General features: G+C 44.8%; 1 protein-coding gene across 3 annotated transcripts; it reads left to right on the top strand.

Moving 5' to 3' along the window:
* Positions 1-14,241: 14,241 nt before the first annotated feature.
* On the top strand, positions 14,242-23,781 carry fbxo11a (F-box protein 11a). Of its 3 annotated transcripts, none has more exons than XR_013780774.1 (22): positions 14,242-14,727; positions 17,921-18,045; positions 18,149-18,230; positions 18,720-18,864; positions 19,063-19,192; positions 19,363-19,446; positions 19,531-19,663; positions 19,753-19,859; positions 19,945-20,056; positions 20,164-20,270; positions 20,360-20,497; positions 20,595-20,812; positions 20,905-21,085; positions 21,180-21,302; positions 21,400-21,485; positions 21,576-21,652; positions 21,773-21,916; positions 22,021-22,131; positions 22,225-22,332; positions 22,416-22,466; positions 22,621-22,719; positions 23,506-23,637. XR_013780774.1 is itself a non-coding variant. In XM_079363449.1 (22 exons), the coding sequence occupies exons 1-22, from the start codon at positions 14,634-14,636 to the stop codon at positions 23,633-23,635; spliced, it is 2,643 nt and encodes an 880-aa protein (XP_079219575.1). In that variant the 5' UTR covers positions 14,243-14,633; the 3' UTR covers positions 23,636-23,781. The 3 variants fall into 3 exon arrangements, 2 of the variants coding, with proteins under 2 accessions (XP_079219575.1, XP_079219576.1); XM_079363449.1 differs by having other exon boundaries at positions 14,243-14,727; positions 22,416-22,524; positions 23,506-23,781; XM_079363450.1 differs by having other exon boundaries at positions 14,243-14,727; positions 18,723-18,864; positions 22,416-22,524; positions 23,506-23,781.
* The last annotated feature ends 776 nt before the right edge of the window (positions 23,782-24,557 follow it).

Raw genomic sequence — 24,557 nt, forward strand, 5'->3', positions numbered from 1 at the left:
CCCCTCCCCTCGTATCTCCCCTGGCAACTGCCGCAGCGACCGGAGCTCCGCGAGCGCGCGCACGCTTCATCCCTGTTTTGCATCGTGAAAGCGTGTGTGTGTGTGTGTGTGTGTGTGTGTGTGCGCGTGCTTGTGTGCTTTCACTTTTATATCGCCAGCTGCTCGTAACGTAACACACAGAGAGGAGGGAAATATGTTCAAGTACGTGGTTGTTTTTAAACACATATTAAAAAATGACTTTTTATTTATACTGGTTTAGTTTTTAGGGGATTAGTTATGAATTCATAAAAGTGTCTGATAGTGAATACTAATCCCACACAAACACTGTGGCATTATTTAGGCTGCACGAGCACCTCGGGGCGGGGAGAAAGGATGTGTCACCACACCCAGCCTCGTGACGATACAGACCCTCAACAGGGCCCCTCCTCGAGTAAACGGTGACACATGACTTGTGTATACTAAACAGACACATGCTGGCTGATGCTGGAGCGTTCAGATGAAGCAAAGACAAGAATTAAGAAGGAATAATTTAATTTTCCAGGTGTTGATAAATCACCTTTTTGCACGCATGTTGCAGAAAAGCGTGCTATATAACCAGCTTGTTTTGTGTCTTTTTTAGATTATCTGATGAGTGACGCTTTCTCCAGCCAACCGACTTCACACCAAACTGTCACTTTCACACAGTGGTGACACCTAACTCATCTCACTTATTCTGTTTTATAAGCATACACGAGTGGCTCTCTGTGATCTGATCCAGTTGCCTCTTTATTTTGCTTTTACATTGTATAAACTCCAGATACCTGCCATGCGTAGTGCAGTAAATACTTGGGCTGTGGTGTCGATGCACACCCTGTTTTTCAGTTACTTTAACTGGACAAACAGGCTTTGCAGCAGCTGAGTGACGTCAGAGTGAATACCTGAGTCATTCTGTGGAAAGTACGCCACTTAAAACAATTAAAGCAACTAATATGGCTTTCATAACAAAGTGCATGGATGTATTTGTTTAAGAAAAAACTTCCAGCAATTACATCACTACAAAAAACATCACTCAACTTAAACACACATTCTTTAATGTGTTTGTGTCATAGAGAACATAACTTTATTTCTTCTTTGTCTCATGCTCTGTTGCATTTTTATTTCTCTTGTTAACATGCCGACAATAAAGACGAACAAAGTCCCACAATTTATTTTCCCAACTAAGAAAGAAGTAACAGTCATTCTGAGCACTTTTGCATTCATTCATGTTTTTTTTCAGGCTTTGCTCAGGTTGCTGTGGCATCATTTTCCTGCAACACTGTGAGCTATTCTTAGGGCCCGCATGCTGCATAGACTCTGCCCCCATTTTTTTCCCCTTTCCTGTTCGACTCCTCGGGACGAAAGAAGTTGCATCGCTAAGCAAGTGAGGGAGAGGAGAACAAGATGCATCAATCACGGGGAAACAGGTGATTGAGGATGCCTTGAAAAGACAGGCGCATTAGTCTGTGTGCCTGGGATGGTGCTAATCCAATTGTAAAACTGTTAGCCTAAACAACATGCCTTACTGACCACCATCAGATAGGTCCATAACTGCATTGAAGCATTACCTGGTCCATATAGCACGTTATCTTGCATGATTGGGAATAAGGGACTTTAGGGATGATTTGTTTTGTGCCGTGAAAACATAACAAATAAATGCATTTTGAGAAAATCCTGTTTTCTTTCTCAAAGGGAGCGAGGGGAAGAATAGCCGGATTACAGACTACGAGAGGAGTTCATGTAGGGCTGTAAAAACGGTCCTGATGAAGGGATGAACAATGAGGAAGCTCGCCCTTGATGGAGAGCGGTGACCGAGCATGAATGAGGGTGCAGTGTGTCTTTGCAGCCAAGCCTATGGTGGCACAGCGGTCAGGAGGCCTGCTGCTTTAATGGACCATAAATCTGTGCGGACTGGCTGGTCTGATGCCGCCCCAGTGAGACCCTCTCATGCGGAAAATGAATCAGACCATTTTTACGGAGCGCAAGTGTGGAAGCTCTCACCCTCCCCTGCTGCCAGCGAGCCGATAAGAGCTGCTGCACACGCTCGGCACTCCATTTCAGCAGGTCTGGAGCTCATAAAACTCTCTATTAGTGACAACCCATGTTTGTGTGCTCCCCTTCATTCAATCAGTCCTCCTACCTTTGTTGTTCCCTCTCTGTTTTCTTTCCTTTTTTTTCTCATTACACCTAGCTTTGGTGTCTGGAATGGAAACACGAATGGTTATACTTCTGCTACACAGACAGTGAAGAGGAGATAACCACCAAAAAAAGAGCATTCACGTCAAGGAGAATCTGCAACACTATGTCGCCTAGATTTAGAATAATCTTGGACATTCATAAGAAACCAATCCTTGTGAGAAGCCGATCTTCGAAAGTAACCAACTTTCGAAGATGATATATCAGCTCTGGTGGCAACAGCCAACACTTTGAGGCAGCTGCTGTAGCTCGCAGTTCTTTGGAGAAGTTTCAGGTAAATCCAGGACGTCCTTTTCCCCGTCGCTGGCTAACGTTTACATCCGCAAAGACACCTGCTTTATAGAGATTAAAAAACACTGACTCTTTGTCAAAGTGCAACTTCTTGTTCACCTTTGACCTCTAAACACCTGACCAACCAAGTCAATATATGAACACATAAACCGAAAGCATTGATGATACATAATTACACACACACTAAATTGGCTCCGACGGCGTTAAACGTCTTTAAAGCTTACGTCAAGTGCTGGTAAATTTTTTTTGCTCCTAATACTTTACATCTTTGATTCATGTCGTACGAGTGTATGAATCATAATATAATGGCATCTGTGTTTCTTCATATCTGTACTGCTATAGGATGTTACACCAAGCTGTGTAGTTTATTTCCCTGCCAATGTAAAAGCCCAGCGAGGAAGACGAGTTGAGAAATGATCGGTGCCATACATCAGTTTCATGCTCTGTATTGGAAACATGTCAGACTTGCATCGTCCCCATCAAACAAAATGAATAAATTCGATCCTCTTTCTCTCCTGTGTGTCTTGGACAGGTGAGCAGATTTAAGAGTGTGTCGCAGATTTTAATGTGACTGTTCTCGTCCTTGCCGAGGATTCACATGCTGGAACAATCTCCTGCAGCGGTTGTGTGAGCGAGACTGACAGACAACCCTGAGCTAATTAGTTTGAACCTCCTTTGAAATGCGAAGCAGAGGAGTCATCTAGAGAATTGTGACGTAGATTAAAGAGCGCTAACACACGTGCACGTGTGTATGTGTGCAAGAAAAGACGTGTTGACACGTGCACAGGAGGTCGGCTGAATGTCTTCAATAAGTCTGGTCAGAGTGCGTACAGCTTAAACAGGTAGTGTTTGTATTATCTCCCAGGAGAGGAAGGACAACATCAAGTGTCTGAGAAGCTGCCAGAAGCTTCCTGCTGTGCAAAGAGACAATTCCTCTAAATGAACAAAAAAACAACAAGCACTGCAGAGAGCTTATATTTATCTGCTGCACAATAAATAGTCAGCTGTTAAATGTAGGTGAAAAAAGTGTGAATGCCACTTGTAAACGCCCTCTAACTGTCAGCCGATCAACCAGGCGTGGTCAACTTGTTTCAAATTCGACACCTTCTTTGTTCTCCAGGTTTTGTTTTCCCCGGAGGTTCTCCAGCGTTTGCCCGCAGTTATCCTGAGCCGAAGACTGTGTTTGCCTACAGAAGCCTTTGTTTGACGATCCCTCCTGCTTATGAATTGTGTCAGCAGTGTGCTGATGGTCTGCTATCTGTCAGCTGATAAGTGTCTCCGTTAATGCACAGGCAATAAAATACTCGACATGCAGGCCAGGGGAATGATCTCCTCAACAGTCAAACAAATATCCTGTAATTCTGTATTGATTCAGTCTATTTGTCAAGGTTAGTCTGGGCAAACGCTTGGATAAATAGACGCCAGTGTCAGTTTGCTCCAGCGGATGTTTAAGCATGTCGGCAATGGACTAAGAACAGTTTGTAAAATTGTATTAGGGCTTGATTAAAAAGAACTCAAGTGTTTAATGAATCCAGAATGTGCTGATTAGTCAAAATTGGATTTGTGTCTTTGCATTTAGTGAAATGAGGAAGGATGAAACGACCCATCCTGGTTTTCTGGAGCATCATGAAGGAAAATTCAAATCCTCTTCACTGTTTTTTTTTTTTCTCAAACATGCGACACAAAGAGGTGAGTATGACACACACATGCACAGATGCGACCATGATGGAGAGATGTCAGGAGTGCCTTGCTCAAGGACACTTTGGCAGTACGAACATAGAGAAAAGGAAGCGCTTCATAAAATCCTGCTCCGATCAGAAAGTTTAATGTGCACAGCAACACACAGATCAATCACAGGAGACATGATTACCCATAGGTCTGTGTTTTTTTCATTTGAACTGATCTCAAGTCTGGGGTTCAAATAAAAAGGTCTGATTAGACCAGAGGCATCACGGGGACTTTTCACGATGTGTATCACTCCGCCTATAAGCCCGGTGTTCTGAACGCTGTTAGCCAACATTACAGCAGACAGACTTTGATTCCTCTGAATCACTAAGCCGATGTGGGATTTGACTCACTGCAAGCTCAATCAAAACATACAAATAAACGCACATGAAACTAAGCAGCTGCTCTGCGGTATCCATGGACACAAACAAAAGGTGCAAGTGTGCAGTAAAATGTTTGGGTTGCTTGGCAACAGGTCAGATTCAGTTAAACTGTGAACGTAGTTGAGTTGTGGGAGACAAATGTAGGCCTGTAATCTGTAGTTTGTTTCACTGTGTCCATGTCTGAGATGTTGCACTGATGTGATTGTCTGCAGCCTCATGCCTGCGAGCGGCTCACAGCAGCGCTGATATCCAGGACAGCATCCTCCCCTCTCATGTGGTGTGATGTGCAGCTCTGTTCAGCTCAGGGGCGGCTGTGGCTCAGTGGTAAAGTCAGTCGTCTCTCAAGCGAAAGGTCAAGCTTCCCCAGGCGTGTGATTGTGTATGAATGGGATCAGTTAACATTGATGGACACTCAAATGGTTTCTACCATGAGTGTGTGAACGTGTAGGTGTGTCATTATTTGATAGCAGCTTGTCATCTTTTCTTACGCTTCCTTTGAAATCTGTTAGAGTTTTATTATAGAGCATCAAAACACGCTTCTGGTTTGCTTCAACTACGAAGTGTAAATCCAGCGAGGAGTGGTGTTTTAAAGTGTTTCTGTCCTGGGAGCATTATCGGATACCTGAGCTGTAGATACATGTGTCCAACTAATCTTTAGGTGTTTTTCAGGCCAAACAGTTCTGGGGCCCTTTTTGAAGACGAACCATCTATGAAGGAGTTCCCTGAAAACTATAAACCATGGAGATTATTTCCTGTGTGCATTCACACCAACATGGTAAGAACTCTGAAGCAGGAAAAGTAAAATAGTTCATAGTTCCTGCGGTGCAGAATCGATAGAAACAGGGTTTAGAACTTTAAAAAAGTTCCTGCAGACTGAAGACAGAGTACCCAACAAATTTGCTCTCCATACTCTGACAGTTCATGGAGTGAGTGTTGAACAATTATGAGTGTATTTTGTTCGGGGACGCATTTTTGATTGAGGATACAAATGGCCTCTGCTGTCAAACTTTCAGGCTTCTAAAACGTTCAAAAGAACGAAGGTGGAAAAAAAGAAAAGAAAATGCTGTTCTTCAATAAGGAAGAACAGCAGTGGGGGCTGGATCCAAAAAACATAAATGGTAAGGAAAACAAAACAAGACCTGCACACCAAGGAGCTCCCGTCTGAAGGATTTGTTCAGAAACGTTTGGTGCTCTTCCTCAGACTGGGGTCAGGTCAGGTCAGGGTCAAGTCTGAGCTTGTTGGTGTGCAGGTCTTCAATGAGGATCATCCAGTTAAAATCTTTCAGGTGGATTTCATCGATTTCTGCCAAGCGTGGAAGCCGATCCTTCATAAATATAAACTGATGTGAAGTGCTGATGAAACAAAGAGGTGAAGTAGCACATTAGATTCTCATCAACAGCACCAAACACACACATAAACAAAGCGACTGGCTTTCATCTTAAAAAGGACCAAATAAGGGGCGTTGCTAGAAACTCCTCCCTGAAGAGATTCAACACTTTGCTCCTCCTAATTAGTGCGCATAATTAGTTCAAAACCCTTTTGTCTGAAAGGATCCCTCCAGCTTAAAGACTCCTCCACACCCACAAAACTTGATCAACATTGATTCTGAATAGGACACAGGGCTAATGGATTATCTGCGATGTGACTGCAGTCATCAGACCACATGGTCCCAGGTAGCACGGCGGTCACAGTATCGCCAAAACTCCCTGCGATGATGTAAAAAAGAGCCTGATTGTGCAATGAGGACCTACTTCTGATCACAGAATATTCTTCTCGAGGATGGACACAGTTTGATATCTGCTGTTTTAATGTTCTTCCAAAAAGTATGGTTTTTCTTGTTGTGGATTTAAGTGAGTGGTTTTTTTTAAAAAACATTTTTCGAAGGACAAATGTTAAAAAATACTGAATGAAATGACAATGTGAGCTAAAATATCTAAAATAAACAGAAGTTTGAAGTTGTCCTTTGGAAGCCACTTCACTGATAACAGAGACAGTACTTCCTGCATGTGAAGCAAAGCCGGCCTCTTCACTCCACTGTTTATACGCGTCTGTTTTGTTGTTGTCACCAAACACAGCGCTGAACTTTGCTCTTTGTTTCTTTGCCTTTATTGCTCTTTTCTCTCTCTCTTTATTGGCCGGTATCTCGTTGCACTTTTTAAGCACACTAAAACTGCAGGACTCCTGTATAAAGAACTTCAAATGGCCTGACTTTTCAATACACCACATGCAGAGGCAATTGAATTAACCCATTGATCCCTGGCTGTTCTATTGCTAAGCTAAATTCTGTTATTCAACCTGAATGACTGCTCCATGCAGGCAAATGAACACTTAGTAAATTAACTGTGAGAGAGGAGGCGGAGGACGAAAGAAAATCAACCACCTCCAACATCTTCCTGGGATCAGAAAGATCCTGCTGATGACTTCACTGTAAACAAAAACACCACAACAAAAGCCTTGTTCGTTGACACTGCCTTATCTTTCACAGCCTCTGGTGCTCCCCGCCTCGCCTTGGTCACAAACGCACTTTATCTTGTGGGACAATGGTGGTCTTGTGCCCAGCAGTATCGTCTGGCACAACCAGCTCCGTAGTGGGCTATGACACGTATGAGAGATTGCTAATGTTCCTCCAGCCTCTGTGAATGAGTGTGCTGTGTATAAACGGTGCAATAACCTGTTTGGCTGTTGCTTGGTAATAGAAGTTATACACATACTGTATCACGATTTCTGCAGGATTTCTTTTTTTTTGCATGGTTCAAATTATGATCCAATATTTACTCATAAAAGCATCGTCTTGTTCTGATTTTATTTTGTGTGTGTTAGCTATCGGCCAATTCTCATCAGAAAGTAACAGAGCACCTGGACATGTTCTCCAATTATCAGACAAAAGTCTTTCAATGTTTATTATCCAGGATCTTTTCAGTGGTTGGTTAATTACATCTTTATATATCCCCTTCATTCTAGGTCTATATTTGAGTGTGACTGGAGGAGTTTCATGTGCATCTACAAACAAAAAGCCACTTGAATTTGTCTGACATGTTCTGGAGGTAAGTTGGCGAGAGAAAAAAAAAAAAAAAAAAAATGGGAACCCACATTTTGCTGCAAAGCTCCCAGTGTTGTCTGCACTGTGCATGTAAAGTGAGTGTGACCCGATGCCTGAGGGGCAGCATATACCCCGCCTGGGTCTGAGGGGAGCCTGTCTGTGAGCGGGCACACGTCTGTAGTGTGGAGAAAGTGGTGCAGTGCCTCTCTGAGCCTGGCTGAGCGCTGGGTAATGAAGCATGGCAGAGGAGAGAGGATAGGAGTGTGTCTGCAGGGTAGGCATGGCCCTCGTGTTCCTATGCAACCAGGGCGGATGGCTAGGTGAAGCAGCACCGCCTCCATTCTGCTTACTTGTCATGCTGCTGCCACGCTTTCTGGATAGTTCTCCTTTTCCTTCCTCAGTTCACATCCATCTTGCCTCCTAAGACATGCATAGCTGCCATTTTCCTCTGAACGCACGCCGTGGGACGGAAGGTCATAACATTGTACTGCTGTATTTCAGTCACTGAATAATTTTATCACTGAACAGATACTTGACAGAGAAAATCTCACCATGTTGGACGACCCATTAGTCTGCATCAGCTAACGTTTTATATATATATATATGTATTTGTTCCTTTTTTGCCTTTATGAGAAAGGACAGCTGAAGAAGGCAATGCAGAAAAGAATCTAGAAATCTTTTCATCTTCTAGCTAAAATTGTCTAGTTGGTGGCTCGGACTGTATATAAATGGACGCAGCTCAGTGACATTTACTATTAGTTTCTGAAGCGGACTTTAGAGGTTCATCAGTGTCTGACACTCTTTATTTTGAGTCAACCGACACCAGTCTCAAGCCTTCTGACAAACAGCTACACCACCCCGAATGTGACTTCTGGAGCTTTTGCAGTCAGCCTCAAGTGGACGCTTGAGGAACTGCGAAATGCTGCAAAAATATCTTTTAAAGTTTAGCTGCCAGTCAATGTGGAAGAGGAGTCAATCCAGTGTCAGAAACCTGAAATCTAAAAACCACATTAAAGCTTTCCATTCTGAAAATGACATCAGAGGAAAAACCTCAATGGGATGTCGTCAAACTTCCTGCTTCAAATCCAAAAAATGTCCAAATCAACCAACATGAATGATCATGGTAAATAGAACAGATTGAACACATTTTGGTGTGAAATTATGACTCCAACAATGACAAAAACCACCATTAAGTAATTGCTAACACGAGTCTATTGATTCACCTTTCTGTCTGTGTGTGACAGTTGGCTGCTCTTGCCCTTTGAACCGGAGGTCTAGAGAGAGCAGATGTGCTATTGTTTCAGAGGCGGTGTCTTCACTGATATACTTTCCGAGGGCCTCACCTCTGCCTTCCACTCTCTAATATTTTTTGGCGCACATTTCGGATTTGCATACGGATGAATGGACGGATCCCAGCATACACCGGGGGTCATTAAAAACAAGGGACATAACTCGAGTGTGAGCGGTTGCTGGAAAAATAATGTCTATGTCACTGTCATGGCCAGGTTTGTGTTTGAGTATTAAGTATTATTATCCCTTTTTTCTGATTGTTTAGACTCTTAATAGCAGAAATAGACAACCTATGATCACCCTCAGTGATTGATTTTGGAGCTACAGATAGCATTGCACTACTACAAAGACAAAGTCTTAACATATTGTCAGCTATTGTGCAGCCACACGTTTCCTGTGGGCAACAAGTGTGGATGTATTTTTAGCCGATGGCCCGGGCTTCAGCACTTTCTGCTCCCGCTCCTCCTTGGTTGGACAGGACGAGGTGTGATTCACTCCTGCCAGGTCCCACTGTGTCCATGTAGCCTGCGTCCAGCTGTAGAGACGGTGGGGCCCATCGACCATCTGTCCCCCTGCACCGGCAGATTCAAGGCTCGGTCCCCAGAGCAGGCAGCGAGGGGGCGGGAGCTAGATGAGGTCGGATGGGTGGGGGGGACTCAGCTTTGTGTTGCCATAAAGCTGTCTTTACTCTCTCCTAGCAACGGCTTCCCATTTCCTTGGTTTTTGGGCGGCCTGGTCCTGTCAGTCGGTGTGCACGGCCCCCTCACTCACTCTCTCTCTGTCCTATTTATGGTAATGAGCCATCTGCCCTCTCTGTAACAGCCGCCCAAATAGAGGAGCGGCTGAGGAGAGGGGGGGGGGGCGGTCTCTGACAGACAGGAGTCTGAGACAAAGACGCTTATCCTGTTGTGTCTGCCTCTGCCCCGGTGGATGCCTTCAGATATGGACACGAAGATGACCAAGACTGAAAACAATCCCCTCGCATGAGGAAGACGTATCAGAAGTTATCTTAAAAACTCCTCAAACATTAAACTCCTGCGCTAATATCGCTCATCTTATCCCGTTTCTGTGTGTGGAGAATCTATCGCCTGCAATTTTTTTATAGATGTGGAACACATTTTTTAAATGTTACCGTAATTTCAGTGTCTTATATTTCTATTTCTATGCAGTGATTTCATCATTGACGAACAGTTTATACTGTCTGTATGTTTATAACTCTATCTTCTTGCTTGACAGTGAAAGTGACCCAGACAGAGTGCTCACCACTTACAGGTAGTTCAACACAAAGAGCATTTGTAATGTCAGTGCATGGTTGACCCCTCCCCAATCAAACACACACACACACACATGCACACTTTGCGCAGACGCAAACACACATATTTCTGACTCCTTAGCTGTGTATTACACAACCCCCTCCATTATTCAGAGCTGTTATGAGGATGAGCCTCGGTGACTCGGTGACACAGGAGAGTGGTGGGCACGCACCAGCCAATACACACTCAACCCACCCAGCATTCAATACACCTCTGTTGCCACTGGATACTAGACTGGTTACCAAGCCAACACATGTTCCTCACTGTCATATCTCTGGAAGATTAGTGCAGAAAAAAACACATCTTTACAGTTAATCTCTTCTGTTTCACAGGGTTTTTTTTTTTTCTTTTTGTGGGGGATTCAGCCGAAGAAATAAAAAAATTAAAAAAAAGGAAAAAGTGGAGATGATGTAAGACGGGGCGAAAATGTTCTTTCAAGCCATGGCAACACTGAGTCAAAGCGTTTTAACATCAGAGGAAAACAGCAAGTGCTTTGTGAACACAAAGGCGATCAGTTCATCAGTGACGACGGACAAAGAAAGTCCAGTCAGGAAAAAAGTGATCGTCCTGATGAAATCACTGATAACTGTTTTGAATCAAGAAAGGAAACCACAAGGAAACATTGAAACCACTATGATGACAAGAATCTGTGTTTTACAATGAAGGACACTGAAACCTCCCGGATGCTTACTTGTCAGTGTGTGTTGTGTGCGCTCCTCAGGGGCCTCTGAGTCCTGGGAGGAGCTGACAGGTGACAGGAGGGTTTCTGTCTGTCTCAAGCTTCTGGATCACAAAGTTACTGTTTCCAGACGCATTGCATTAAATCCGGTTGAGTCTTTATGGTTTTGCTGAATACCTCGGCTTTTCCTTAAAGAAAGAATGCACAACTTTTTTTGATCCATGTTGCCTTTAAGCAAAAGCCTGAAACCAAAACAAACTGTTATTTGACCACACTGCCACCATACCAAGCGTACAGCTCCACTGCTTCAGGTGAGGACGCTCGAGATGGTGCCGGAGCGCTCTACCCACTAGCCTTGCTTTAGCCTTAATGAATGCACCTGACTGGATGAACGCACAGCTAGTCCTGAAATCTGGTCTATTCTTGTACGGCGAGAGCGCCACAAACCCTCTCAAAACTTGTTGCAAAGATCCCAATATGCACTGCACGACCCCCGCCAACAGCCTGAAGACTCATTCCCAGAGCTTGTCCCGATCACAGAGCATGGACATTGATACTGCCTCCTGTGAAAAGAGCATTTCCCATGTTTGCTTAGCCAATATTATAAGACAAAAATGCAACTATCAGGAGTCTTTCAGAAGTTTTGTGCAAGTGTGAAAGCACTACAAGTGACACATCTTACCTGTCTGGAAAAAGGTGGGTAGGGAGTCTCTTACTCAAGGACACATCGGACATGTGGCTGCAGGAGCTGTGCTTCGTATAATTGGACGAATTCAGTGTCGAACAAAAAAGTAGCGGGAAGAAAAGAGCACGAAGCAGCTTCATTAACGTGCACAAAATCAAAAACCGGTTTCCTGCATGTGCACGTTTAACTCTTCCTTGCCAGGAGTTTTCCTGCATTCACACGTCTGCAGCTCACCCCAAAAACATTTGAGGAGTTTTGTGCTGGTGTGAAAGTCTGCGTCAGCTGTTTGACACCTGTCCTGTCATAATAACCACTGTTGAAACTGATGGTCTTGTTTGCCTTTGTTGGCCATAAATAGTCCTCAATATTAATTTCAGGCTGTTTCACAATCAGCTGAAGAGTCCTGACGGCAGCTTTAATTCAGGACACAAGCCAACAGGGTTTTTTGGTAGAATACAACGGCCGACACGAGACTCCCAGTTGACTCCTTTCATGAGGTCAATCAGCATTAACCTCGTCAGAGCATCAGACTGACAGAGCAGCTCACAGATGGGTCAATGACCACACAGCAGATGATCACAGATGGTCCTGCTGATAGGCGTTGGGCTGATTGGGGACATAAAACAAAAACATTAGGAAAGCAAACAGATGCATAAACAGGAAATATAAACAGTACAAATGTGTCTGGAAACTGAGAGCTCCTCTGTCGTGCCGAGGCTGCCATCTAAAGGCAGTAACCGGGAGGGTTGAGCTCGCTGTGACACATAATTAATGTGGAGCCGTATTCATTAAGGCCAGCCAAGACATTATGCTAATTAATTAGCATGTTGTCAACACATGCAGGCACATATTGATATACCACAACCAAATAATGACATCATCTCAACGCCGAGCGGTGTAAAAAAAGACTGGTTTCAGTTTCCTGAGATCATTATTAGTCATCGATTAAGTTATCAGACACAAGTAGTATGACAAACTACACGGTTGTCATGGCAGCAGTCTGGAGCAAAAGGTGAGAGGTCATGACTTTCAGTGACTGCATGTGGGCGAAGGTTTTAATTGTTTGGCATCAGATTAAAGAAAACCTGAGCAAAGATTTCCCAATAAAGACACATTCAGAGGTGAAGAGTAACACGATGCAGCAGGTTTGATCAGAGGTGGAGATGAGGAGACATCTAGTGGACAACAGGGGGTACTGCGCAAGATAATGAAGACGCTTAATTGCATCTTCATTAAGTTAACGAATTAGACTTAAAAGAAAGGAAATACTGATAAACACAAAATAAGACCTTCACCCAGTTTGTCAAAAAACACGTCACAGTCAATACGAACCAAAAAATGCTTCTACATTTGGTTGTAACAGATCAGACAAAAAACAAAGATTGAATTTAATTTGAATGTATTTATTTTTATCCCGTGTTCTGCCTTTGGTGGGAAAAAAAAGAGCAGAAATGTGCATCGTTCGATCGCATCAAAACACAACACTTTATGAGGACTTATTAAAATACAAGTATAACAATAATATGTGAGCACCGATATTTATCAATGAAAGCCACTGAAGAAAGAAAGAAAGAAAGAGAGAGAGAGAGAGAGAGAGAGAGAGAGAGAGAGAGAGAGAGAGAGAGGAACAAAGAAAGAACCACAAGAAAATAAACTGTACAAACAAGATATGATATTGTGCAACATGACAATTCTCCTGAGTGCACAAGTGGCTCTGTAATGTTGGGCTTTTAAAAATTAAATGGAGGCTCAGAGGTGCTGATTGCCAACAGATAACAACTGAGGCCCCAGGTCAGGGCTGACAAACTTTACACCACAGCAGTGACACTAAATGTGCACATTGCCCTGCTAAGCTAGCATGCATTATTAAATCAGAAGAACTCAGAATCAGAATTATCTTTATTGTCGTTCCTCTTTCAGAAGCACAACATTTAAAACAAACAGCTCTAGTGAAAAAGAAAGGTAGTGCAAATGTAATTAGTGCGAATAAACTTAAATCAAAAACTGTAGAACAACAAAGACAAAGACCAAAAGTGTGTCAGTGAAAGTCACTGAAGTAAAATAAAGAGGGTTTATCTTTATATAGGAGAGGAAATAAGAAAGAGGGAAACAGGGTAAAAGGGATGGATGGATGGATGGATGGATGGATGGATGGATGGATGGATGGATGGATGGATGGATGGATGGATGGATGGATAGATAGATAGATAGATAGATAGATAGATAGATAGATAGATAGATAGATAGATAGATAGATAGATAGATAGATTTTTAATTTAAAGTTTATTTAACGTGGACATAACAATTACATTGGACAGACAAATGAGTTACAACCCCCCCCCCCCACCCTTTTTATATAATAAACCCAAAACAAGATTGAGGAGGCCCCCTTCATGAATCACAAATTAAACCAGTGCAATTAGAAATAGACTCGTACTTAAATAAGGAAATGTACATGACCAAAAAAATATATGTTGCTATTTAAAAGAGACCTCTACAGTTAAGGGACACAGAAAGAAAGTGCTGACCTTCTCAAAGTCTGTTTATGCATCTACAGTGGTGTTTGCGATGCATACATAAAGAGATGCAGATTAAAATGCAGATTCTAGTGGTTGTTATTAAGGTGTTCAAACTATAAAGGTGAAATAAAGATAAACACTGGTATGATTTGGGGCCCCAGCAGACTAATAATCTCCGCTGTGGATGCTGGAAAAGTAAACGACGTGACCACGAGAGGTCCCCCCCTGCACTGAGCCTGACCGAGCCGGTCTGTGATGGCTCCTCCTGCTTCAGTTGAACGGGTTCAGACGTAACACCGGAGCAGGCAGGCTGCAGGCAGGCAGGGGGGGGCGGGACTAACACACGGCGGCGAGACGGTTCGTATTCAGGAGCGACGGTCTAAACGATGGCACACCGTGCAATGCTGCAGAAAAACACATAAAGAGAATGCAACCCGGAGACGCCTCTTCCTCTGCGAAGGCTTCGACGTTTCTTCAGGATTAACAACACCCGCAAATGAACTCCGTCAGAGCAAGCAACGTTAGCAGAAGACCCAGGCGAGTGTCGAGGCCGCGCCCGGTGCAGCCGGAGAGGAACCACCAGGAAAGAGGTAACGTTAGCTCTCCTGGACGGCTAATTGGACGACGTGAGCAAGGGGGGTTTCCTATGTTGTTTGATTTGGCTGATTTCCGCATTGTTTTAGATCAATAGAGTGATTACATTAGGGCGACGTTGCGAGAAAACACTCCGGTTTCGATGCGGCACTGCGCTGTCAGGAAACACCGAGGCGTTGTGTTAGCAGCTAGCATTTAGGCCGCGCTTTGTGTTGCTTGGGTTTTTGCTCCGAGTCGTCTTTTCTTTTAATTCAGCAGTTTAATTTATAGTTTCTTTTTTGCAAACGTACAGTTCACGCATGGGGGAGAAATATAAGCCAGATACAACAGTGACTTGTTTCACGGTAGACAAACGCAGAGTAAAGGGTACACAAAGTGGGGTTTGCCTGTTGTCGTAACAGGCTAACTCTAACTAGCATCTGCTAGCTGTTATTATTATGCTACATTTACGTGCTCATCGGAAGCTCGGACATTCCACTGTTTGGACTATAAGGTTGTTTAAAGTCGTGGTTTTGAGATAAAGAGCAGGTTTGTTAGAGTAATAAACAAGCATTTCTTTAACAATATGTCTGCAGTGTTTGACAGATGACACTTTAAATCTGAGGTAGAAAGCCAATTTACAGAACATGGATTATTATCAGTGGACCATGTTTCCAGTCCTGAAAACAAGCAAATATTCACTTAATGTCACATCAGATGAACTTAAAACAGAAAACAAGAACATCTAAAAGGGTGAAATAACATTAACAGTGAAATAAATCAGTGACAGTGATATAAAGAATATAAAGTAGTGTAACATTTGTTTGTGTTATATTGGCCACTTTGATTAAATACATGATTTTTAGTTATTTATAAACCCCATGTGTTGTCATCAGTATTAATATTTAGATTTTTGAATATAAACTCCCTCATGTTTTTCTCTGTCATCGTCTTCATTGAACGCCTCAGGAGTCAAAAAGATACAAACAAAACACCACCAGCATTGATCATTGTCAAAGACAGGTGCACCAGTCTGTCTCCACTGGGATGACTGGGATCTCACAGGAATGTGACAGGAGATTTATGGGCAGCATAATAATAATAATCCTTAAATCTGTTGCTAAACGTTTGTAAACCAAGTTTCTCATTGCAGCATGACAAGTGTTTACTTCTTTAATTTTTAAACAGAGGAATATTTTTTCATTTAAATTCTTGTATTAAGAAAATTAAGTGTGATTTGTCTGGGGGTGTAATTGCATGTATTCTAAGATTAATTCATTGTCATTTTATAGGCTGCACATCTTTTGAATAATGCACAATATATAGTTCCGGTCAGATCTGCTAAACTGTCCTGAGAAATGATCTCCAGAAAATAGTGAGAACACTGAATTTAAAAAAAAGAGGGAGAGAGAAAATTGATCCAGCATCAACTTTTATCCACAATATTTTTCTACCATGTGTGTAAATTATCTGGATTTTCTGCTTTTTATGACTTCAGAGAACTCACCTGTGAAATTATTTTAATGGAAAACTAATTTGTCCGATTTTTCCATCATCACGTGAATGCATTGTTAGCATGCGAGGCTAGCCGTCTGCGAGCTAGGAGTTTTTTCTTGTTTTTTTTTACACTGTTATAAAGCCACAGCCTGTGCTCGGTTTAAATGCCTGATTATTATTAGTTTGTTATTAGTAGTCACGTATTTGTAACAGATATAAACGGAGTGTTTATGCCTGTTTTTGTTCGTGAAGACAGATGGTGTTACAAACAGAACACTGGCTGTAATCTTTCATAGTAAACATCAGCTGGGATGCTCATTTAACTGCTGTTGCTATGGCAGCACCCTAAAACAGCATGACGCATGTGTGAATGTGATTCATGTTAAGTAGGTTTAAAAACCTGAAATGCATTAACGATGATATAACACGCGTTTTTAATTTATCATCTGCACAGCTGTCTGAAGAGTCAGGTCGAGCTGGGAGACTTCCATGTTTATCGCAAATCAACATGACGATTAATTAAATATCTGATCGATTATTTGCCCTTATAGTTCACTCACATGGTCTCTACTGTAAATGTGCTGTGAACTATTAAAGTTAGGATTTTGTTTCTAATGACAGATTGAAAATCTAAGGAACTATTTTGTGTTTATTTATTGAATATTTCAAACTGAAATCAAAGCATCGCTTGAAATGAAAACAACGCAAAGATCTTATTCTTAAATAAGAAAAAAAACTTCCCTTAAACTGTACAAAATAAATAACTTGCATTTTTTTTGCAAAACGTTTTTCCAGGTTCTGAATCGATTGATCGCCCAGCCCTGATTCTAACTGTCACATATCGTCCGGCGACCTGTGCAGGTTGCGTCCTGCAACTGGTCGCCACACCTCTCCACTCATCACTGTCCGCCTTGTTGTCCCTCGCGAGGCGTTCACTGTCGTTACGAGTCGATGCCGTGAAATGAAGTTCAAGGAAAACACAAACGCATAAATAAACGTGTAACTTTCATCCACTGAGAAACGGAGAGTCGCTCTGAAAGGTGTCAAACTAAATGAAACCAGATATTGTCATGATATCAGGTTTCTTCTTTCTGTCTTAAAAGTCACGGCCATCACCTAGATGTCCGCAGAAGAGCCCTGTCGTCATATCGTGTTGACATGAAATGAGTCGACTGAGGTGTGTGCAGTGAATATGTGCTGTCAGGTGTTTGTTTCGGTCAAACGGCACTCGGAGAAAGCACACAGTATGTCGAGCGTTTGCCTGAGGTGGTCAGGTGTGTCTCTCAGACGGTGTGTTTGTGTTGGTTACTGGGAGAGCCACCAGAGCAACCAGCAGGGAGTTTGCATCTCCCCGTCTGGGGTGGCGATCAGCTGCCGGTGAGTGCGTGTTGAATGGCTGCATGAGTCGGTGTCTGCTTTGGATCGAGGTCGCTGCTTTCGGTCGTTTTGTTTTTGCGTCCTCTCGTGAGGAAAACCCTACGGACGCTGTTTTCACACACACACACTCTGGAAAATATCGAGATCATTTCAGAAGGACTTACTGTAGTAAGACGTGACGTAAAAGAAAAACAATGGAGACGTCCGCTTGATGACCCTATAATGAGAATAACAGAACATCAACAAAAGAGCGGAGACCAAAATATTTAAAACGCATCAAGGATCCGTGAAGGAAAGGCGTCATTGTTTTTTTTTTCCCTCTTCTTCTATTTGCAGATGAGGACGTTGCTGCAGATATGGTCGCAGAAGAATCCGGTCCAGGAGCTCAGAATAGTCCCTACCAACTTCGAAGAAAGTCTCTACCCAAGAGAACAGTGTGCCCGACGAAGACAAACATGGAGGTGCGTGCAGCTGGAGGCTCACCTGTCTGAAGACAGACGTGTTTGAATCTGTGGAAACACAAAGAATAACGCCATTCTCTCTCTTTTCTTTTTAACTCCACAGGGTGCGTCCACTTCCACCACAGAAAACTTTGGGCACCGACCTAAGCGCCCCAGAGTTTCAGGAAAATGTCAAGACTTACCAGGTAAGGAGGAACACACACCACAGAGGTCTGTGAGGGGTCATTTCAGGTCAGTGACTCATAATGAGACGAGATGTCGGCTCGCCACCTTGCTGTCTGTTTCCAAGCAAAGTGTACATTTTGTAGGTTTCACTTTCGTTTTCCGAGTGAGCGCTCCGGTCTCACTGCCGGTCTGAGAGAAAGAGGCTCATTGTGGGATGATGACCTTGGAAAAGCAGTTTTTATGTTTGTTTTTTTTAATCAGTGGTTAAGAATACTGGTCAACCTGTTAGAACATGTCGACCTGAATCGTGTCCTGTAGCCGCCTCCTCTTCGCTCCGTGTCTGATCGGGGAACTCAACGTTGTAAAATATGAAACATGCAGTCAAAAGTAACAGAGCAGCGTCGGCACGGGGCCGAAGATGGCGTTTGACCCGTGTTTTCATGAGTCTGCTCCTCCTTTAAGAATGTCAAGCATTAACGTGACTCCGCCCCCTTCGTCCCCTCCCCCAGCAGCTCCGGCAGAGCAGTACCTGCAGGAGAAGCTTCCAGACGAGGTGGTGCTGAAGATCTTCTCGTACCTGCTGGAGCAGGATCTGTGCCGCGCGGCGTGCGTGTGCAAACGCTTCAGTGAGCTGGCCAACGACCCCATCCTCTGGTGAGCCTCTTTGACAGCTCTGAATCAATCAACTCTTTACACACCGTCTTCTTTCTTTTCTTTTTTTAAACCAAAAGTTCAAATCAAAGAATTTTAATTTACAAAACACGGACAGGGCGTCTTCGCGACGTGATTGGACGAAAGCCTCTCCAGGTGTTCTCATTATGACTCGTTGTTGTGGCGTCTCCGTCTTTTCAGGAAGAGGCTGTACATGGAAGTGTTTGAATACACGCGACCCATGATGCACCCAGAGGCGGGCAAGTTTTACCAGATCAACCCCGAAGAGTACGAGCAGCCGAACCCGTGGAAGGAGAGCTTTCAGCAGCTGGTAAGAAACCTGCGGTGACGTGGTTCAAAGGTCAACACCACGGGTCGTGCAAAAGAACCAAAGATCCTTGCGGATCGTTTGCAAAGACACAAATCAGGCGGGGACTTTGCGTGTCTTGAAGCACACGGTGGTCATACATGTGATTTATTCATGTGATTGTTTGTTTTCAGTACAAAGGAGCGCACGTGAAGCCGGGCTTCGCAGAACACTTCTACAGTAATCCAGCCAGATACAAAGGGAGAGACAACATGTTTGTGAGTGAGCTCTTTGTCTTTCTAACGTCGGCTCCCCTCCGATGCCTCGGCCTCTAACCTGTGACCTCTGACCTTTCCCTTCAGTACTACGACACCATCGAGGACGCCCTCGGAGGCGGTCAGGAGCCTCACTTCGACGGCCTCATCTTCGTCCACTCTGGTATTTACACGGACGAGTGGATCTACATCGAGTCGCCCATCACCATGATCGGAGCCGGTACGTTGCTTTTTCCCTTTTTCATCGTCGTGGTTGTTTCACGTTTCGTCTCCTCGCCGTGTTGTTGAACTCTTCGGATCATTCCGTAGCTCCCGGGAAAGTAGCAGAGAAGGTCATCATCGAAAACACGCGAGACTCGACGTTCGTGTTCATGGAGGGCTCCGAGGACGCTTACGTGGGATACATGACCATCAGGGTAAGACCGCCGCCACCTCCTGCAGTCACATGACGAGAGATGAGCTCCTGACAGTAACGTGCACGTGTCCTCGTCTCTGCCGCAGTTCAACCCGGACGATAAATCAGCTCAGCACCACAACGCACACCACTGCTTGGAGATCACGGTCAACTGCAGCCCCATCATCGACCACTGCATCATACGCAGCACGTGCACAGGTACACGCCACTCTCATCGAACCGGGCGCCACAGGAAGTCAGACGAGGAAACACACTCTGTGTCTTTTACGCATTTTGCACTCATTAACTTCCTGTTCCTGCTTTAGTGGGCTCGGCGGTGTGCGTCAGCGGCCAGGGGGCGTGTCCCACGATCAAGCACTGTAACATTAGCGACTGTGAAAATGTCGGTCTTTACATCACGGATCACGCACAGGTAAATAAACTCCAGAGTGGCGTGACGTGACGTGGCGTGACGTGGAAGTCGTTCCAGCGTCTCATGTCTTTAATCTTCTCCGTCTTCAGGGAATATACGAAGACAATGAGATCTCGAACAACGCTCTGGCCGGGATCTGGGTGAAAAACCACGGCAACCCGATCATCCGACGTAATCACATCCACCACGGCAGAGACGTGGGCGTTTTCACGTTCGACCACGGCATGGTAAGCTCCGCCTCAACGCCGCTCAGTGACGTGAAACTGTTGACCTGCAGCTGCTGTGACAGGGCGCCGTGCCGTTTGTTTTCCGTCTGTTTTCCAGGGTTACTTTGAAAGCTGTAACATCCATCGGAATCGCATCGCCGGCTTTGAGGTGAAGGCGTACGCCAATCCCACCGTGGTGCGGTGCGAGATCCATCACGGGCAGACGGGGGGAATCTACGTGCACGAAAAGGGCCGAGGCCAGTTCATCGAAAACAAGATCTATGCAAACAACTTCGCCGGAGTTTGGATCACGTCCAACAGTGACCCCACAATAAGGTCAGTGTCAGGTGCACGCCAAACCTAAACGTGCCGCCTCTTCCTCCCAGTCGAGCTCTTTGGTGAAAATTGTTTTTTTTGTCCACTTGCAGGGGCAACGCAATTTTTAATGGCAACCAAGGTGGCGTTTACATTTTCGGCGACGGGCGAGGCCTCATCGAAGGAAACGACATCTACGGGAACGCTCTGGCAGGAATCCAGATCAGGACGAACAGCTGCCCCATCGTCAGACACAACAAGATCCACGACGGCCAGCACGGAGGCATTTACGTGGTCAGTGTTTTTACGCTCTGACCCTTTTTTTTTGTTTTTGTTTGTTTTTATGTCGTTTGATTCGTCTAACACGGCGGCTCTGTTTGACACGCAGCATGAAAAGGGGCAGGGCGTCATCGAGGAGAACGAGGTGTACAGCAACACGCTAGCGGGGGTGTGGGTGACGACGGGGAGCACGCCCGTGCTGCGGAGGAACCGGATACACAGCGGGAAGCAGGTACTTCATTGATCCGCTGAGGGGGGTTAAATCTTCCACCTGATCCGGATCGATGCCTTGCTCAATTTTTTCTTTTTTTTTTTTTTTTTTTGAACAGGTCGGGGTGTATTTCTACGACAACGGCCATGGCGTCCTGGAAGACAACGACATCTACAATCACATGTACTCTGGAGTTCAGATCAGGTCTGTTGATCCTCGGAGACATTTTTAATCAGGGGACAAATAAATGTGTTTGATGCATTTTAGTAAAAAGTGTTTCGTCTCTCCGAACAGGACCGGCAGCAATCCCAAGATCCGACGGAATAAGATCTGGGGAGGTCAGAACGGAGGCATTCTGGTTTACAACTCAGGTGAGCTGACTGGAAACGCCCCCGCTTTATTTAACGTGGGCGGCGTGTTCAAAGCGCGCATCTATGACGAACATCGCGACGTCGTCTTGCGATGAAATAAACGACCTTTTCGTCGTCCAGGCTTAGGCTTCATCGAGGACAACGAGATCTTCGACAACGCCATGGCGGGCGTGTGGATAAAGACGGACAGTAACCCCACTCTGCGGAGGAACAAGATCCACGACGGGCGGGACGGCGGCATCTGCATATTCAACGGAGGGAGAGGTGACTCATCAGCGCTCATCACAGTTAGAACAGCTCTGCACGTAGAAATAGATCAAACAGATGCACACGTGCATGTGTGTGATGACGGTGTTTCCTGTCGTCAGGTTTGTTGGAGGAAAACGACATCTTCAGAAACGCCCAAGCTGGCGTCCTCATCAGCACCAACAGTCACCCCGTCCTGAGGAAAAACAGGATATTCGACGGCTTCGCTGCAGGTACGTAGCGCCGATCCGTCGCCGTCAAACAGGCCCGTGTGAGCGTAACGATTCTGTTAAACCAATCGTGTTTTTTTTTTTTTTTCTTGTTAGGTATTGAGATCACCAATCACGCCACGGCGACTCTCGAGGGCAATCAGATCTTCAACAATCGCTTCGGGGGATTGTTTCTCGCGTCCGGCGTCAACGTCACAATGAAAGGTGATCTCACGGTCTCGAGATCCACGCCGACGCTCCCGTGTGTGCGCTAACGCTAACGGACGCCGTCCTCTCTTCTCTTGCAGATAATAAAATAATGAACAATCAGGATGCCATTGAGAAGGCTGTGAGCAGAGGTCAGTGCCTGTACAAGATTTCAAGTTACACCAGCTACCCAATGCACGATTTTTACAGGTAATCTGATGTTTACGCTCGCCACGAAGGAGACCGCTTCTTCCTCAGCCTGCGGTCTTTAACACACGCACGCACACTTTGTGTCCCCCCCCGCAGGTGTCACACCTGTAACACGACAGACCGCAACGCCATCTGTGTGAACTGCATCAAGAAGTGTCACCAAGGACACGACGTGGAGTTCATCAGACACGATAGGTCAGTGCCCTGAATCCCACGCCATGCGTGTGCGGTCTGTCTCTGCCCCGCCCCGTTATGGCAGCGGCTTGTGTGTGTGTGTGTGTGCGTCTCGGCTCCGGCGGTCCTTTGCAAGGCTTTTAATACTTCCTGATGTCGGAGCACGCTGCGTCAATTCAAGCAGGACAGGAAGTCATTAAAACATTCGGTTGATTTTCAGAATAAAACATTCCACATTGACGTTTCCGAACGATGACAGTCTGCATGTTTGAAAAATCTTCGTCTCTGCGCTCTGACTGTCCGTCGGTGCTCTCCCTGTTGCGCACGAGGAACGCAGCCTCGGCGTGTTGGCGGCGCATGGTTTTTTTAAAGTCGAGGACGTGGTGCTGTGAGGCGATTTGGGAAATGATCAGATCCTGAATTTCCAAAAAAAGTCGAGATGTCAGAAGTTTTTGTTGCTCAGCACCGCCTTCAGTCCCACACACACACACACACACACACACACACACACACACACACACACACACACACACACACACACACACACACACACACACACACACTCTGCAGGTTTCGTCTCGAGCATGACGCTACACCAGCTCTAGGGGGCGCTACAGCTCCATCACTAATCTGGGTGAAAAAAAGGGGAAACTTGAATTCATAAAAATCGAGGTCGAAGGATTTTCTTCAAACTGTCCTTCGTACTTTGAAAGAAGGAAGTGCTGTCTGCGTGTTTTGAAACGCCACGCGTGCTTCATGGGAGTCAAACCTGACATTAACTCGTCCTCTCTCTCTCTCTCTCTGCAGATTCTTCTGTGACTGTGGTGCAGGGACGCTGTCGAATCCCTGCACGTTAGCGGGAGAGCCGACTCACGACACGGACACTCTGTACGACTCGGCTCCTCCTATAGAGTCCAACACGCTGCAGCACAACTGAGCCGTCAGTTTGTGCTCCTGCAGCGGCGGACACGAGACACTTTACGGCGTGCAGTGGAGGGAAATCCAGATTCACTCAGTCAGAGCGTGCACAGGGACTTTTAAAAAGACATGCATAAGCTGAAAGGAGATATTAAGAGAAGGAAAGGATGCCTCGCTTTTTTTTTTTTTTTTTTTTGACAAAAAGACAAGAGCAGGGGGGCGGAGCCACAGGAGCAGCTGACTCAGGGTTTGTGGGTGTGTTTGTTTTGTGAGTGAAAAGCGCCAAGAGACGGACGGGAAAGACGCCGAGGCTCGCCTGCTTTAAAAAAAAAAAAAAAAAAGACGATCCCGCAGTCGTGTACAGACCCATCGCGGACGGATGCTCGGAAATCAAACGAGACGCAACTTTATTCACACGGCGGCCGAAGAAGAGAAAAAGGCCCCCGAGATTCAACAATGCTTCCATCACTGAGCGAATCAGCGAGCTCGTACGGAGAAGTTCGAGAAAAACGACCTAGCACTTCAGCTTTTTTTTTTTTTTTTTCCTTCCCCCCTCAAGACAACTGTTGAGATTTGATTTTAATGCTTTTTTGTGTAGTTTTGTATTTTCATGCAAAAAATCTTACTGTACTTGAATGTCTTTATTTTATTAAATGTTTCATTTGTTTTGTTATCATACCGTAGAAATGCTGTAATTTTACGTGTCGCAGTATCGAAACTTCTTTCTGTGAAAGAGATCAGAGACGAGAGAAAAACACTAAAAAAAAATAAATAAATGTTCTCCAGCAGCAGAGGCAGAGCGCTTCCTCCAGGCTCGTTCTGTTTGGACTGATGTTTGTGTTTATGCAGTAACAGCGACTTTATTTAGTTTGTTTTTTTACACCTTCTATGCACACGTCCTCTCCAGAGGCTTTAAGGAAGGTCGTGCAAACTCGAGCGTT

The sequence above is a fragment of the Symphodus melops genome (genome assembly GCF_947650265.1).
Source record: "Symphodus melops genome assembly, chromosome: 15".
Taxonomy (NCBI): domain Eukaryota; kingdom Metazoa; phylum Chordata; class Actinopteri; order Labriformes; family Labridae; genus Symphodus; species Symphodus melops.

What these genes read in the sequence shown, in the direction of transcription:
- fbxo11a (XM_079363449.1), top strand. Translation starts at nt 14,634, where the DNA reads ATGAACTCCGTCAGAGCAAGCAACGTTAGCAGAAGACCCAGGCGAGTG. An exon ending in AGGAGAGCTTTCAGCAGCTG is followed by an intron (nt 19,193 to 19,362) that starts GTAAGAAACCTG and finishes GTTTGTTTTCAG; the next exon opens with TACAAAGGAGCGCACGTGAA. An exon ending in ATTCGACGGCTTCGCTGCAG is followed by an intron (nt 22,132 to 22,224) that starts GTACGTAGCGCC and finishes TTTTCTTGTTAG; the next exon opens with GTATTGAGATCACCAATCAC.